The 14,701-nt window shown below is 40.4% G+C and overlaps 1 protein-coding gene across 1 annotated transcript in view; it reads left to right on the forward strand.

Moving 5' to 3' along the window:
- Window positions 1-3,547: 3,547 nt before the first annotated feature.
- The window catches only part of LOC144755180 (coagulation factor XIII B chain-like), a 291,682-nt gene continuing 280,528 nt past the window's right edge, over window positions 3,548-14,701 (forward strand). Inside the window, exons 1-2 of the mRNA XM_078643823.1 lie at window positions 3,548-3,677; window positions 4,328-4,528. Of these exons, the coding sequence (XP_078499949.1) occupies window positions 3,596-3,677; window positions 4,328-4,528 (283 nt within the window). The 5' untranslated portion in view covers window positions 3,548-3,595. The remainder of the gene's footprint in view (window positions 3,678-4,327; window positions 4,529-14,701) is intronic.

The following is a 14,701-nucleotide window of genomic DNA, read 5'->3' on the forward strand; positions in this document are numbered from 1 at the left end:
TCTTTGGCGGGACTGCGCTGCCTGGGTGGAGGCACAGAACCCATAGTCTCTACAGCTCCGGCGTGTTGTGAGGCAGTGAGCCTCGGCTTGTAACAAGATATTTACTGCCAACTGTACATAAACAGTTCCTGCTCTGGGGAGTAATTGCTACCAGTCATTCCCCTAATCCTAATCATTAAAATGTTGACATAACTTCCAATCCCAGCTTCCCCAGGGACCGGCAGTGTGTGATCCCATGGCATGCCCCTTGTCTACCAACACTAGGTGCTCTTAAAAGTGCCAGTTTAACATCAATCGCAATTCACAAACTCAGAGCCACTTCTATGCACGAAAGCAAAACTGAGGTTAGAAACACGTGGAGTTTGTAAATTGAGGTGTTTTTTTTCCCCTTCTACAAGAATGGCTCCATCTAAGTGTGAGATGCCATTAAAGAACAAGTGGAACAACAGAACAAAAATGCCAATACTGATAGTCTATTTTAAGACACTAATTCTCGACCAAAAGAAGACTCCTGATCAAAATTGGGAAAAGCTATTCAATAGCTATTTTTATTTTACAAAAAAGTTTTTGGGGAAAGTATATTTATTTTGACTTTCAACTTAATACTGTCAGTGCACAATACAATTTATATACAAAATGAAAAATGGAAAATGAGGACACAAAACAGGGCAATACAAATCACCAGGCATTCGTGGGTCAATCATATCACAGTCATGCAAAAACACTCATACATTCATGCTACAATACTTAGTCCAAATTACATATAGGAAAAACCAATGGGCTAAGTGCTGTCTGCTGGGTTAATCAAGGAAATTTTACATTAATCATCAAATACATTCATGTATTTTCGGTTGAATCCACTCAGTTGTAAAACCTATTTGAACAAAAGTGTGGTCGTATGATTAATAGCAACTAGTGTAGGGAAAAAATTCAACACTAGGGCAACACGAAGAGGGCAGACACTGAAGAAAAAAGGGGGCCTGGTTGTTCTGATTACCAGGCTCAGCCTTACTGATTAGAGCCAACCCCAGTTGTTCTTAATTAAAGAACAAGTGGACACAGGTTCAAATCCTGGTTCCACTTTAGACCACTTTAGACCAATAGGTTTGATCCAAGGAAAATGTCGATCTTATTGTGACGCAGTTAGTGAAAACTGAGAGTGTTTAGAACAAGCTGTCGCCATTGCGCGAATGACAAAAAAGTGCTTACCGACTAAATGAAGGAGACCGTGTAACTTCACAAGTAAAAGATCCATTCCTGATGGGCGGTCTCAAAAGGAGACTGGGCAGTAACAATTGGGGACTAAGAAGCCTCATTATCAATCGGAAGCCAGCATTTACCATGGACGATGACGCCAGCCAATGAAAATAGGGGCGGGGCTTTCACACCACTTCTAAAACATACCCTAATACAGCATGCCTCGCAAAGCGAGCAGCGCATGCGCTGCAACGCTAGGCTCGACCTAAAAAACTCTCATAGGTATTCAGGCGTAAAAAGGTGTAATTCTTGAGTGCATGAGAAGGTTCTCGTAGATGTCTGTACTCTTGCGTGTAGAGATCTAACTCAGTGGCTGAAAAAGAGACAGGGTATGGTGTAATTCAGGCCCTGGTCATAATTTCTGAGGCGATATACCCAACGTTGTTCTTTTTCGGATAGTATGTGTTCTGCATTACTGTTGACGGTGTCAAGAGTTTCCAAAATCACTCATTTGAGGTCATTGGCAGTGTGTTGTAGAGATAGAAAGTAGTTACTCATCCGAGTAGTAGATTTCCTACATTTGTTGTTACCTCGGTGCTCACCGATCCATACTTTGACTTTACAGCAGGTCATGCCAATGTACTTTAAATTACAGGGGCATAAGATCATATGGATTGCATGAGTGGTGTTGCAATTCGTGTGCCGTTTGAGGGTCCACACGAGGTTATCGGTCAGTTTGAGAATCTGTATGACATAATGACATCAGCGTGCTATACCTCATTCCCAGTGCAGAAACACATTTAAGTAGGTAATTACTGGACGCAGTAAATCCCTCAGCTTGGTCTGGTAAATACAGCCTGCGTTTTACCTAACCCATACTCAGGCTCTCTGTGCATTATTCATATGTGCCCTTGGCTTCACCAGACCTAACAATGGTGTGAAGGAAACCTCATTTACTGGAATGACCTGGAGATACGAATGAGAGAAGCCCTTGCTCAACTTGTGGGGTAGCCAATATTGATTTTTGGAGCCATGATAGTACATATTTGTTTCCATAAACTGAGTTTTTTTAACCACAAAAACATGATATTTGCGCATTTCGCATGGCAAAACCACTGTTAGATAAGAACGTGTACTTTAAGAGTCAACTTTGGAGATATTAATATGCTTTGGTTTGTGAATTGTGGATAATATCGCCCTCATTTTTTAAATGTTCGCACTGAATACATGCATAATTCTGAGCACCCTTTGACTTCAACAGGTAACGCATAACGTGCAATGAATTTAATACGATTTTATATGTCTACCACTAATTAATTTGTTTATTAAAATGTATACAAATCGGTATTGTTGAAGCCCCTTTGTTTCTTTTCTATTTTATAATTTACCTGGTAATTCCGCCCTTTATTGAAAAGTAACATTATCTTCAAAACTTAAGAGCATGTCACAACAATTGTTCAGTCAGTGTTTCCACGATCCATATCTTCCGACTCCCGCCGCTAATTCAGTTTCTGTATAAAAATCAGTGATCACAAAGGCACTTCTACTACCCATCAGACAATGAAAAGTTTGTGGGTTGTTATTGTTAACTAGCACTGGTATACTGCTCACTCTACCTTTGGGTGGACGTCACAGCAAAAACAGAATTAAAAAGGCTAATTACAGTGCATCAGGAACAATAAGGTTCTTAATTCATGCCAACTTGTCAAAACCTTATGGGGTTTTACTTACATGTCAAATTTGTGAAATTGTTTAATTGATTTAAAAATGTGGTTGGTTGTGCTAAAGACCCATTCTGTGCACCTGGAATCGCCACCCTCCAAAGAAATGTTTTCTTGTGTCTGTTTCCTCACGTGGAGAATTTTAAGAGAAGGACAAGTAAAGCAATGGGTGCCTATGTATACACACGGGCTATTGTGAAAGGCTGTTTAATAATTAACCATTACATTCTGTAGTGTAGTTTGTGCTCTCGTTGGTTAAATTGGTCCAGAAATTCGGTCTAAAGTCTTTATTTAGGAAAACACGGATTAAGAACTCAGAGTTAGAACTATCGATGTGCATTCCTTCCTGTAAAGTTTGATCATTCTGTGGAGTAATGGAAATCGAAAGGGTACTTTGAACCCAATGTTGTCTCCAATAAGGGATACGAATGCTCTGTAATTCCAATCTGTATTGCCTATAAATAAAACATTAACGCTCCATAAGCTACATAATAAGAGTTATCAAATCCCAACAAAAACTGACTAGATCTATGTTTATTTGCATTTCACTCCTCTGTTGCAAACAGAAAAAGAGACTAACATATTTGTAAATAATTAACTGGGTAGGTCAGGAGAAGGTTAGCCGAAACTAGTAAGAGAACCGCAGCATTTGAGGTCAGAGTACCGAAAACACAGACATGAAGAGGACAATGGGGTGCACTGGTTTGATTTCGCTTCTGACTCTGACGTTGATTGGCACAGGGAGAATCACTGCTGAAGGTACATACTCGTCTTTACTTTGGCCTGTAAATGCCTGTTTGTGTTTGTCACATTTCACTAGAAATAGTGCACAGGGCTTAGAGGCAGCACATGTAGCATCGTATTATTGATTTCTGAGAGAATGCTGCTTGTTTGGTTGAGAGGATGATGGGTGATCGATCACAAGATACCTACAGCAGCTACATCAACCAGTCTGAAATAGAGAACAGGGGATGCTCTTAAGACCCCATGCGTTTGTGACGTAGAGTAGGGCCATCGCAGCTGATATGTCAGAGATAGGTGGCAGCTTTCCAACGGAGTGGTTGTGCAAGTGAAAATACATTTAATTATAAATAGATAGGGATTTGAGGTTGGTCAAGAAATGTCCTGCCTCATGATCAAAGGGCAGGCTAAAACTTTGAGGGAGATTGCCTGCCCAAGGCAAGGTGTGGCAAAGCCATGGGTGTAATTACATGTAGGAGTTAGGAAACAGAAGAGACAGATGTGTGTTAGGAGCACAGTGAGATAATCGGCTGTTTTTCATATTTGAGGAGAAGGTACATCATGAAAGATTAAGACAGTACCAGTTGCCTAGAATGAACTCCTGCTAGCATAAGCGCTGCCTTGTATGGTTAGCTCATGAACCGACTGCATTATGTTTTTCGTTTTAGAAAATATGTGTGAGTTTCCAAACATTGAAAATGGGAAGATAGCACAATATTATTACAACTTTATAAAGTTCTACTTCCCAATGAGTGAAGGCAAGAAGCTGGCATTGTCTTGTACGGCGGGCTACACAACTGCAGCTGGTAACCAAGATGAGACAATTGCCTGCACACAAAATGGATGGTCTCCAGCACCCAAATGTTTTAGTAAGTATCACTAAAACTATTGTACTGCCTTTGGTAGAATGTTTTTTTCTGGATAAATCTTGGAACTTATTTTAGGAGCACATGAAAGCACTGAAGTGAAAACTCTTTTGAGTTTAAAATATTTTATTGAAGAATTTTTTTTACATATATGAAACACAATACAAAAATAATACCGAACTATAGAAAATAGAAAACATACTAGAATATCTAAGTGAAAGTACAATTGCATTACCAACATTGTAAAACAGTATGAGCATAATATAAATAATAAACAAGCATAAAAGGGCTATTTTAATCAAAGATGAATTATTACAGAAATGGAAATAAGTAGCCTAAATTGTAGAACATGTACTAATGTAGGAATCCAAACTACACCACATACTAGACTTAGAAGGAGAAGAGTCCTTATGAGAATGTGGGTAAAAACATTGCCCATGTCTCAGAAAAAGAATCCACTTCCACCATGCATTAACCGAAAGTGAGGTAGCATCCTTCCACTTACAAGTGATAGATTTGAGTGCAGTGGAAATAAGGAAATCGAATAATTTATAATCCATAGGGGATAAAATAGATTTAAAGAGTGAGGTTTCCAAACTATCAACTATGTCCACAGTTCGGCACATGAGGGACAGAACTGACATTAGCACTCTGGATGAAATATTGGGAGTGCGACCACAAATAAGGACTGCCCTTTTTGTGGGCTACAGCTACCACTGTGGACTCGCAAGGAGATCATCCTGTGGCTGCCATGCCCCTGACCCTGCTGCATGCCCTTCTTCCTTGCCCCACTCAGCTGAATTGCATTTAATTTAGTCACTCTCCGCAAGGAGACAAGCGGTTCCTCTCTACCACCACAGTTCCTCATAAGCTGCTCACTATTTATATCATGCTGGGACGGCCTCTACCATCCCTTAAGTGGATTACAAGCCATAACAATCAAAGTAAATAAAACAAAAGACCTGACAGGCTAATTTTCTTTCTACCGAACATTTGGTCTTCTCCATTAGTGAAGTCTTCCGGATACCTGCCTTATAAGATTTAAGAGGCATCTTTATGAGATTGTGACGCAGTGCACAAAATCCCCTTGCTGTGCTCTGTCACAGGGAAACTGTAGGAATTTGCCCTATTTAAAAGAATAGGGCGGTTTCTCTCCTTGTCTCTGTGCTAGCGCCATTCTGGCTGCCTAGCCCCAACGGGGAACAACCTTTACAACGGAAGTTTCACAACACGGTACTGTTACCACACAACTTTTACAACGCAAGTCGTTACGACGACTTGCGCTGGGGGGCGCTCCAGGATAGTAAATAGTTTAATTTACTATCCAACTCCTTCCCTACTATCCACGGGGACTGGAGCTGGAATAGTAAATTAAAATATTTACTATCCAGCGCCCCCCAACGCAAGTCGTCGTAACGACTTGCATTGTAAAAGTTGCGTAGTAACGGCACGCGTTGTAAAAGTACGGGTTGTAACGTCGTACATCCAGCCCCAACACAGGAACCTTTGCACAAAGGTGCTAGGTGCCTGTTTTGCATGCAGCATTCTTTTTGTGCAGGAAGGGACACCTTCCTGCACAAAAATAATCCTGAGAGGCATATTCTTCTATGTGTGCTGCAAAATGTAGAGGAAGTAATGGGGATAAATAAAAGTATTTCTCCTCATTACACCTCCCATGGGAAGGTGCAGCATTGTGGCGCATTCCCAGGTTTACCAGTTCTGGTAAATCTGGGAATGTGTCAAAATCCATGGGAGTTGCGTGGAAAAAGCCACGCGATACCCATGGAGCACCTTCCCAGGGCAGAGCAACGCAGAGCAGTGATTTGCACCGCATTGCGTCACTCCAGATTTATGAAGCCACTCCTGGCTGCGTAAAGTGGCCTTGCATGTCTTCATAAATATCATTTTTCAGTAACATCACACATGCACTGCTCATAAATATGTTTGGAAGTATCTTGACATAGGAATTTTGGCTTTTTCACTACATCAAAATGGTAAACGTCGTTTACAACGCGGTGTTTACACCGCACGACCTTTACCACGCTGCCATTACAACGCAAGTCGTTACTACGACTTGCGCTGGATGGCGCTGTTGGTTAAGGAATATTGTAATTTTATATTCCCACACCTTCCCTACTGTTACGTGGACTGGTGTTGGAATATAAAATTATAATATTCCTCAATCCATGCCCTCCAACGCAAGTCGTTATAACGACTTACGTTGTAATAACCGCGTTGTTAAGTACCGCGATCTAAAAGATCGCGTTGTACTGACATACATCCCATCAAAATAGGTGATGATTAGGTCCAAGATATGAGTCACTTGCTGAAGCAGCTGTGACAATAAAAGGACAATAATGTTTCCACAAAAGACCTATCTTTGTGACAGTCACTATCTTCTGCCCCCCCATGAAATATCCTTGGAGAAAAAGTTAGAGAATAGGCAACAAAAGTGAAATTAGATCTGCTAATGCATTATAAAGGTCAAGAGAAAGAACTTTGGTATGGGAGACTATGCCGCAGTTAATTGAGAATGTAGACAAGAAAGATGCACTGGAACATACTATTCATATGAAGTTAATAGCTAGAACATTCAGGAAAGGCATGGTAAAATATTCCTCTCTAATTTTTTGTAACCTAATGTGAAGGTACGATTCAGATGAGTGATGTTGTGACACAAAGCTAATCTTGTATCTATCTATCTATCTATCTATCTATCTATCTATCTATCTATCTATCTATCTATCTATCTATCTATCTATCTATCTATCTATCTATCTATCTATCTATCTATCTATCTATCTATCTATCTATCTATCTATCTATCTATCTATCTATCTATCTATCTATCTATCTATATATCTATCTATGTATCCTAATAAATTATTTAAAATATAAGAAATAGATTGCTATGTACTTATCTGCGTTGTGAAATGATAAAAATAAGCTATAGCATTAAACCATTGGTGGACGTAGGCCAACAGTAAATGATGGTCACCAATGTACAATAACAGTGAGGTGTCATACTTTCTCTAGGTTGGTACATAAGTACCTATGTTTCTACCGTTCAGCAGACCCTCATCTGTTCAGAAAGTCCTTGGGGTGGGGGAAGTCCAGCCTCTTCTGATCCTGCAGCAACCTGCTCTCCAAATCTATAGATCAATGTTAAAAGGGACATGATTTTTTACAGAAGGCACTTTTATCGACACAGCAGGAGCACTCTTAGTACAAATGCTGAGTGACCTTCCACCTAAAACCTAGTTGCCACTCAAAGCTTTCTTCAATTCAATGGCTCGATTAATTATACAGAAGAATAATTCATATCACATCCCCCTCATTATGTGCTTCCTTTAGAGGCACCTAGTAAGTTTAAGGTCTACTGTCTCTGGTGTCTTACATTCAGATCACTTCATTCCAGCAAACCAACTTGCCAGCTGACCTCTTAAATATTTACTGAGAAGTTTGAGGAGTTAGAACCAGCTTCAGTTGTTACCCTCTAATCTCTCCAACAAATCTTCCTTGGCTCTGCCACAGCTGTTTGGAACTCTTTTGTTAGACCCCTTAGCCTTGATAATAATAATAATAATAATAATAATAATAATTTTGTATTGCATGATTAATTAAAATCTTATAATTAGAACAATCTTCAATACACACCCATTAATAACATCAATAAATCTAAAGTTCAGAATAATCTTAATCAGACATTTTCCACAGATCATACCACAGAGTACTTTATGCACATTAATTCAGTCAATCATTTTGCAAGTCAGCTAGGCAAAACTTAATATAAATGATTAGCAGTTATAATTTTATTACTTTGTGCAAATTCACATGTGCAATACAGAGTTCATCCCTAGCTATTAAAAACGTCTGAAATTACTATGCTTGAATCACTGGCATCCAGTTTCGTTTTTGCAAGTATCAAAAATTTGGTAAAGTTAGCGTTCATTATAATGTCCTTTGGTTTAAAAAAAACTACCATGGCTTGTCTACATGTTCGAATACCTCTATCAATGAAACAATTCTTCAAATATCTCTTTTTTCAGTCTTCATTGATGCACATATGCAAACCAAATGAATAATATTTTCTTCCCACTGATTGCATAATATGCAGGGACTCGGCATAGGCGGTCTCAGCCAAGGCATTGCACGCATTAGGCATGGTAGGTTGCCGAATCTTGCTTTCATAAATATATTTTTGGTTTGTACTGTCCAAGGTATTTCTAGATATGTTTGAACTGAAAGAGTCATATATTCGTTCACTATCATCCAGGCATGCATTCGCTTAACAAACAATTCTTTATCTTTCAGAAGGGATAGATGTTTTGTTGATTCGTTAAATATTTTCTTAAAAGCTTGTGGTGTTAGAGACATTTCCCAGATCTCGTGAATTGACAATTCTTTCAATCCCATGTGAAGATATTTATGAAAGACAGAAGTTTGATTCCGTTGCATCTCTTGCCAAAGAAGACAGCACATTGGATTATTAATATTGGTTTTAATTTGTTTCCATATCTTTACACATTGACCCATCCCTGCAATTTGCTGGTTGCAGAAGCCAAATTCCAGCCAAATCTGGGCTGGCGATGCATTAGCCGGGAGTCAAAACAAATGTTTGAGAGCTACAGCATTATTCAATAGTGTAGAGTCCGTACTGCAGAGAACTTCACTTCCATAGGTAAGGCTAGGGAGCAATTTCGTTTTGATGACTTTTAGTAGTAGAAGATAGGATGGACCTCCCAAGGAGCTATGTAGTGAACGAAAAGCCCCATGCAAACAGTTGCCTCTTTTTTCATCTCTGTTTTATGATGTGAAAAAGATCAGTTCTCGTCAAACAGTATACCAAGGTATTTATAGCATTCCACTTTTTCTAATTGGCGCTTTTGAAGATACCATTTATGTTTACTGCACGTCAATACCCTATTGCTGACCTCCATTACTTTAGTTTTTGTTTCATTTATACCATCTTATTCTTAATTGAACACATTGATATTTTGTTTATAAGTCGCTGCAACCCTATCTTTGTTTGACTAAGCAAAACAACATCGTCGGCATATAATAAATGTAAAATTTGTTTATCAGCCAGTTTCTGTGAATGAGCCAACTCGTTGCCCAACACTTCCGTACGGTCGGATAAAAATATATTAAATACATGTGGTGCTAAAACACAACCTTGCTTTAAGCCTTGTGATGTATTAATTTTTCCAGAAAGCCGTGAGCCATTACCTAATCGAACTTTAGTCCAGGTCTCGGTATATAATAATTGAATTGCTTTTAAAAGACTAGGACTAACACCATACTGATCCAATTTCCTCCATAAAATTTACCTATCCACTCAGTCAAAAGCTGATTTAAAATCCACAAAACATAAATATAGTCGCTGTTTTTTCAATTTATATTTTTCTATTAATAATTCCATTATTAAAATATTTGTTGCTGTCTCTTGGCGTTGTATAAAACCCGATTGATTCGACGGGATTAAGTGCTTATCTGTTGCCCAGTCTATTAATTCTTTGAGGAGTATTGATGCAAAGAGCTTAGCTTCAATGTCCTGTAGCGTAATTAATCTATAGTTAGTTGGTAGTGACCACTCCACGCTTTGGTAGATGGGTGAAAATATAGAACCCTTCCAGGACTCTGGGATGGTCAATGTCTGCAATGCTTGATTGAATACTGGTGTTAGGTAACTGGACCACAATAACGCATTCTCCTTATAGAAGACAGCTGGAATCCCGTTTGGGCCAGGGGCGCCATTGGATCTCTGTTTCTTAATGAGTTGGCGTACTTGACTTTCCGTTATAGTTATATCAATATTCTTTGTCCGCTGCTCTACTTATGTTCTTAGTGATGGGATTCATAACCGTACCTGGATTGTGATTAAAAGGCAAGTGCAAAAACTTAACCCATTCTGATTCAGTGACTGCAGAAGAAGTAGGTTTCCTACTAGATCTATTCATATTGTTGACTAGGGCCCAGCATTCTCTTGCATTACCCTTTTTACATGTATATAAAGCTTTTGCCCATAGCACTTGTTTTGCTTGCATTTTATCGTTCCAGGTCAATTTCCTTACATCTGCATTTATCTTCTTTAGTTTTCTCCGTAGATTTGATTACCTGGGTGGTTCTTTACCAATCTTTGGGTAGTCTTCCTCCAAACCATTTGCCTTCCTCTTCCATTTTTTCTGATCTTGCTTTTGCTGTCCTTGGGTCTCTCATCACTTTACCACTGCTAACCAGTGCTAAAGTGCATTTGATCACTCCTCTAAACATGGTAACATTGGCTTATACCGAATCGGAATCTTTAATTTAATAATTTAATTTTAAGACCATGGTAAAGTGGCAGTACATGTGCCCAGAGTCTGTAAATTAAATGCTACTAGTTGGTCACCCCTTGTTGTTAAATATTTTGTCCACCCTAAGCGTGGAAGGGTATACTCAGATGTGAGTCCCTTGCTCATTGCACCATCAGGATTCAAGCAAGCCGGGCCGACGATGGCTGAAATGCCAGAAACCGGTCCCCGGAAGTTTGTTTCCTTCCCAGTGTAAGAATTGTCTTGGTAGTTTAGTTTGCCCTGTTCCCATCATGCACTGGGACAGGAACAGACTAATTTGCATATAGCCAGGTTCTGAACTGGGATGGTGCAGTGAGCTACAAAACGGTGTTGGATCTAGCCCTGATCTCTTGACTGGGTGAGAGTATTCTGCTTAATTCAGAAACTCTGTCCATCACCACCCCTTGTTGTTAAATATTTTGTCCACCCTAAGCGTGGAAGGGTATACTCAGATGTGAGTCCCTTGCTCATTGCACCATCAGGATTCAAGCAAGCCGGGCCGATGACGGCTGAAATGCCAGAAACCGGTCCCCGGAAGTTTGTTTCCTTCCCAGTGTAAGAATTGTCTTGGTAGTTTGGTTTGCCCTGTTCCCATCATGCACTGGGACAGGAACAGACTAATTTGCATATAGCCAGGTTCTGAACTGGGATGGTGCAGTGAGCTAAAAAACGGTGTTGGATCTAGCCCTGATCTCTTGACTGGGTGAGAGTATTCTGCTTAATTCAGAAACTCTGTCCATCACCACCCCTTGTTGTTAAATATTTTGTCCACCCTAAGCGTGGAAGGGTATACTCAGATGTGAGTCCCTTGCTCATTGCACCATCAGGATTCAAGCAAGCCGGGCCGACGACGGCTGAAATGCCAGAAACCGGTCCCCGGAAGTTTGTTTCCTTCCCAGTGTAAGAATTGTCTTGGTAGTTTGGTTTGCCCTGTTCCCATCATGCACTGGGACAGGAACAGACTAATTTGCATATAGCCAGGTTCTGAACTGGGATGGTGCAGTGAGCTAAAAAACGGTGTTGGATCTAGCCCTGATCTCTTGACTGGGTGAGAGTATTCTGCTTAATTCAGAAACTCTGTCCATCACCACCCCTTGATGTTAAATATTTTGTCCACCCTAAGCTTGGAAGGGTATAATCAGATGTGAGTCCCTTGCTCATTGCACCATCAGGATTCAAGCAAGCCGGGCCGACGACGGCTGAAATGTCAGAAACCGGTCCCCGGAAGTTTGTTTCCTTCCCAGTGTAAGAATTGTCTTGGTAGTTTGGTTTTCCCTGTTCCCATCATGCACTGGGACAGGAACAGACTAATTTGCATATAGCCAGGTTCTGAACTGGGATGGTGCAGTGAGCTAAAAAACGGTGTTGGATCTAGCCCTGATCTCTTGACTGGGTGAGAGTATTCTGCTTAATTCAGAAACTCTGTCCATCACCACCCCTTGTTGTTAAATAACTAGTTGGTCTGCAGCACTGATTGTGCCAGCCACTGAAGGAGCCCTTTAGACATGTCTCAGGCCTTCCATTTTGCTCTGGCAAAAAACCTTTTACCAATAGTTCAAAAAGTAGGACAAATGCTTTCAAGTTTTACATGACCTGGTAGTGAAAAACTCTTAAATTTGTTTTTTCACTTCTGCAAGGCCTATCTGTCCCATGGGATAAAATTGTGGTTGCCTTATTGTATTTTTTTAAGTGTAATTTTCAAATGGGAGTAGATAGCTAGTTCATGTGTGGTGTCTCTGGAATCACAACTTAAAATCAACTTATGTTGAAATTGGATTTTAATTTGTAATTCTGGAAAATCCACTTTTAGAAAGTTGGCATTTTTCTGCCCTTAGCCCTCTTTGTGCCTGTAGCCTGTCTTGGTTCACAAAACTAGATGTAACTGAAAGCTCAACTTGGTGAATTCCTCCCAGACAGTCACACGATAGAGGATTTGCATGTGCCTAGATGGGCTATCTGCTGACCGGATGTGAGGGCGTAGCTATCACAGCCCCACTTATACCCAAACAGCTTGTGCTCTGCCTACACAGAAAGGGCCTAATGGCCCTGTATTGTGTCACCACATTCAGCTTGGAGCCAGGGCAGGGGCAACAGTAGATTCCATGCACTTCAAGGACACTGTCTGCTTCTCCCACCTTCTAGGACCAGGGCACTGGGTATTAAAAAGGGATCTCAGACACCAATTTTCCAGTACATTACTGGTCCTGTGGATACACTGCCAGAAAGGACTGCTGTGCTGCTGCAAGGACTGCTGCTATACTGGATTGCTGCTCTAAATGACCTTCTGCCCTGATTTGCGGAACTGTTGCCTCTTGCCTGAAGAAGAAGAACTGAGCCTGCAACCTCAGCTTGAACCCATGGACCCTAGACTGACTTCAAGGGCTAGTCTGCTGGCCTCCTATCTGAGCCTCAGTGACATAAAAGGCTCTCCAACTAGCACCTAGGGCCAGCTGCAGTGATCCCCAAGTGGTGCCTATCAGAACCTGGACCCTTGGTGTGGCTCAAGGGCTCTTCAATCAAGCTTTTGGGCTGTTCGTGACTGTGCATGGGCCTGTCCGCGACAAGACCGCACGACTTGCACCAAAAACCGTCTCAAGCCGCTGCCAGCCCATCTCGTTGCATAGTGTTTGGACAGAAGATCAATAAAAAAATATTGTGATACAACAATATTGTGTCAAAAACATCGGAGTATCAAAAATCTTGTCAACAGCAATATCAGAGGTAAAAATATCATTTTCAGTGTTGAAAATATTGTACGTAATGTCATTTCTAAGTGTTAATTAGTATGTAATGTATTGCAGTGTGTTTGATTGTATGTTTTGAATATTTTTAAATCTTTTTTATTAATGTTTCATTTTTTGCATAAAAAGTTGGAGTTTGTGTTTTTACTTGTAATAATGTTTATAATTAATTGTTGTTTTGTTTTATTTTTAGTGGCGGGATTTTAAAGAACTCATATTTAAATTTTAATTTTTAAGGCAAATATTTTAATTATATACCAATTAATAATTTCTAATTTGTAGTTTGATGATATATTATGTTAATACATTTTGTTTTGATGTTAATTAAGATACTCTAAGGCATGAGTGGTAGCAAAGCGTAACTGGGATGAGGCCCATTGGCAGGAGCTTAAACACGCCTCTCAACAGAAAGATTCCATCTTGTTCTGGGAGTTAATCAATAGAGGGTTTAGAAAAGCATCTGATCCAATCCCAAATCACATCACAGGGCAACAATGGCATGATCACTTTTTTAACCTCTATTCGGGCGATGTAGGCCCCCTGTCTGCCCAGAGGGAGACTTACATATCTACCCCCGGGGCTCCTATCCCATCCGAGTGCTTTGCTCTACATGAGGTAGTCCTAGCAATAGAGAGTATATCTCCCGGAAAGGCTGCCGGACCCGACGGTCTTCCTGGAGATCTGCTTCTGCATGATTCGAAGACATGGGCCCAATTCATTTTGCTATTGATGAACTTGATTGCCAGGGGATATGACGTTCCTGATTCATGGAAGGGTGCGGAGGTAGTAACAATATACAAAAAAGGGAATAGGGAGGACCCTGCCAACTATAGGCCGATTAGTTTAATCGATGTGACCCAGAAGGTGGTTGGCAGGGTGCTACTTATGAGGCTAAGGTCCTGGATTGAAGATGGGAACATCCTCTCACATTATCAGGCAGTCTTTAGACAGAAGGTGGGCACGATGGATCAGGTCTTCAGATTTTTTATGATCCACTGGAAAACAGTGTTGATTGGGAAAGGCAGTTTATATCTGGCCTTCATAGATCTGAAGACCGCATTTCATCTCATCCCTCGTGCCAGGCTCTGGCAGGTTCTGCA

Source organism: Lissotriton helveticus, chromosome 1_1 (genome assembly GCF_964261635.1).
Source record: "Lissotriton helveticus chromosome 1_1, aLisHel1.1, whole genome shotgun sequence".
NCBI classification, from domain to species: Eukaryota; Metazoa; Chordata; class Amphibia; order Caudata; family Salamandridae; genus Lissotriton; species Lissotriton helveticus.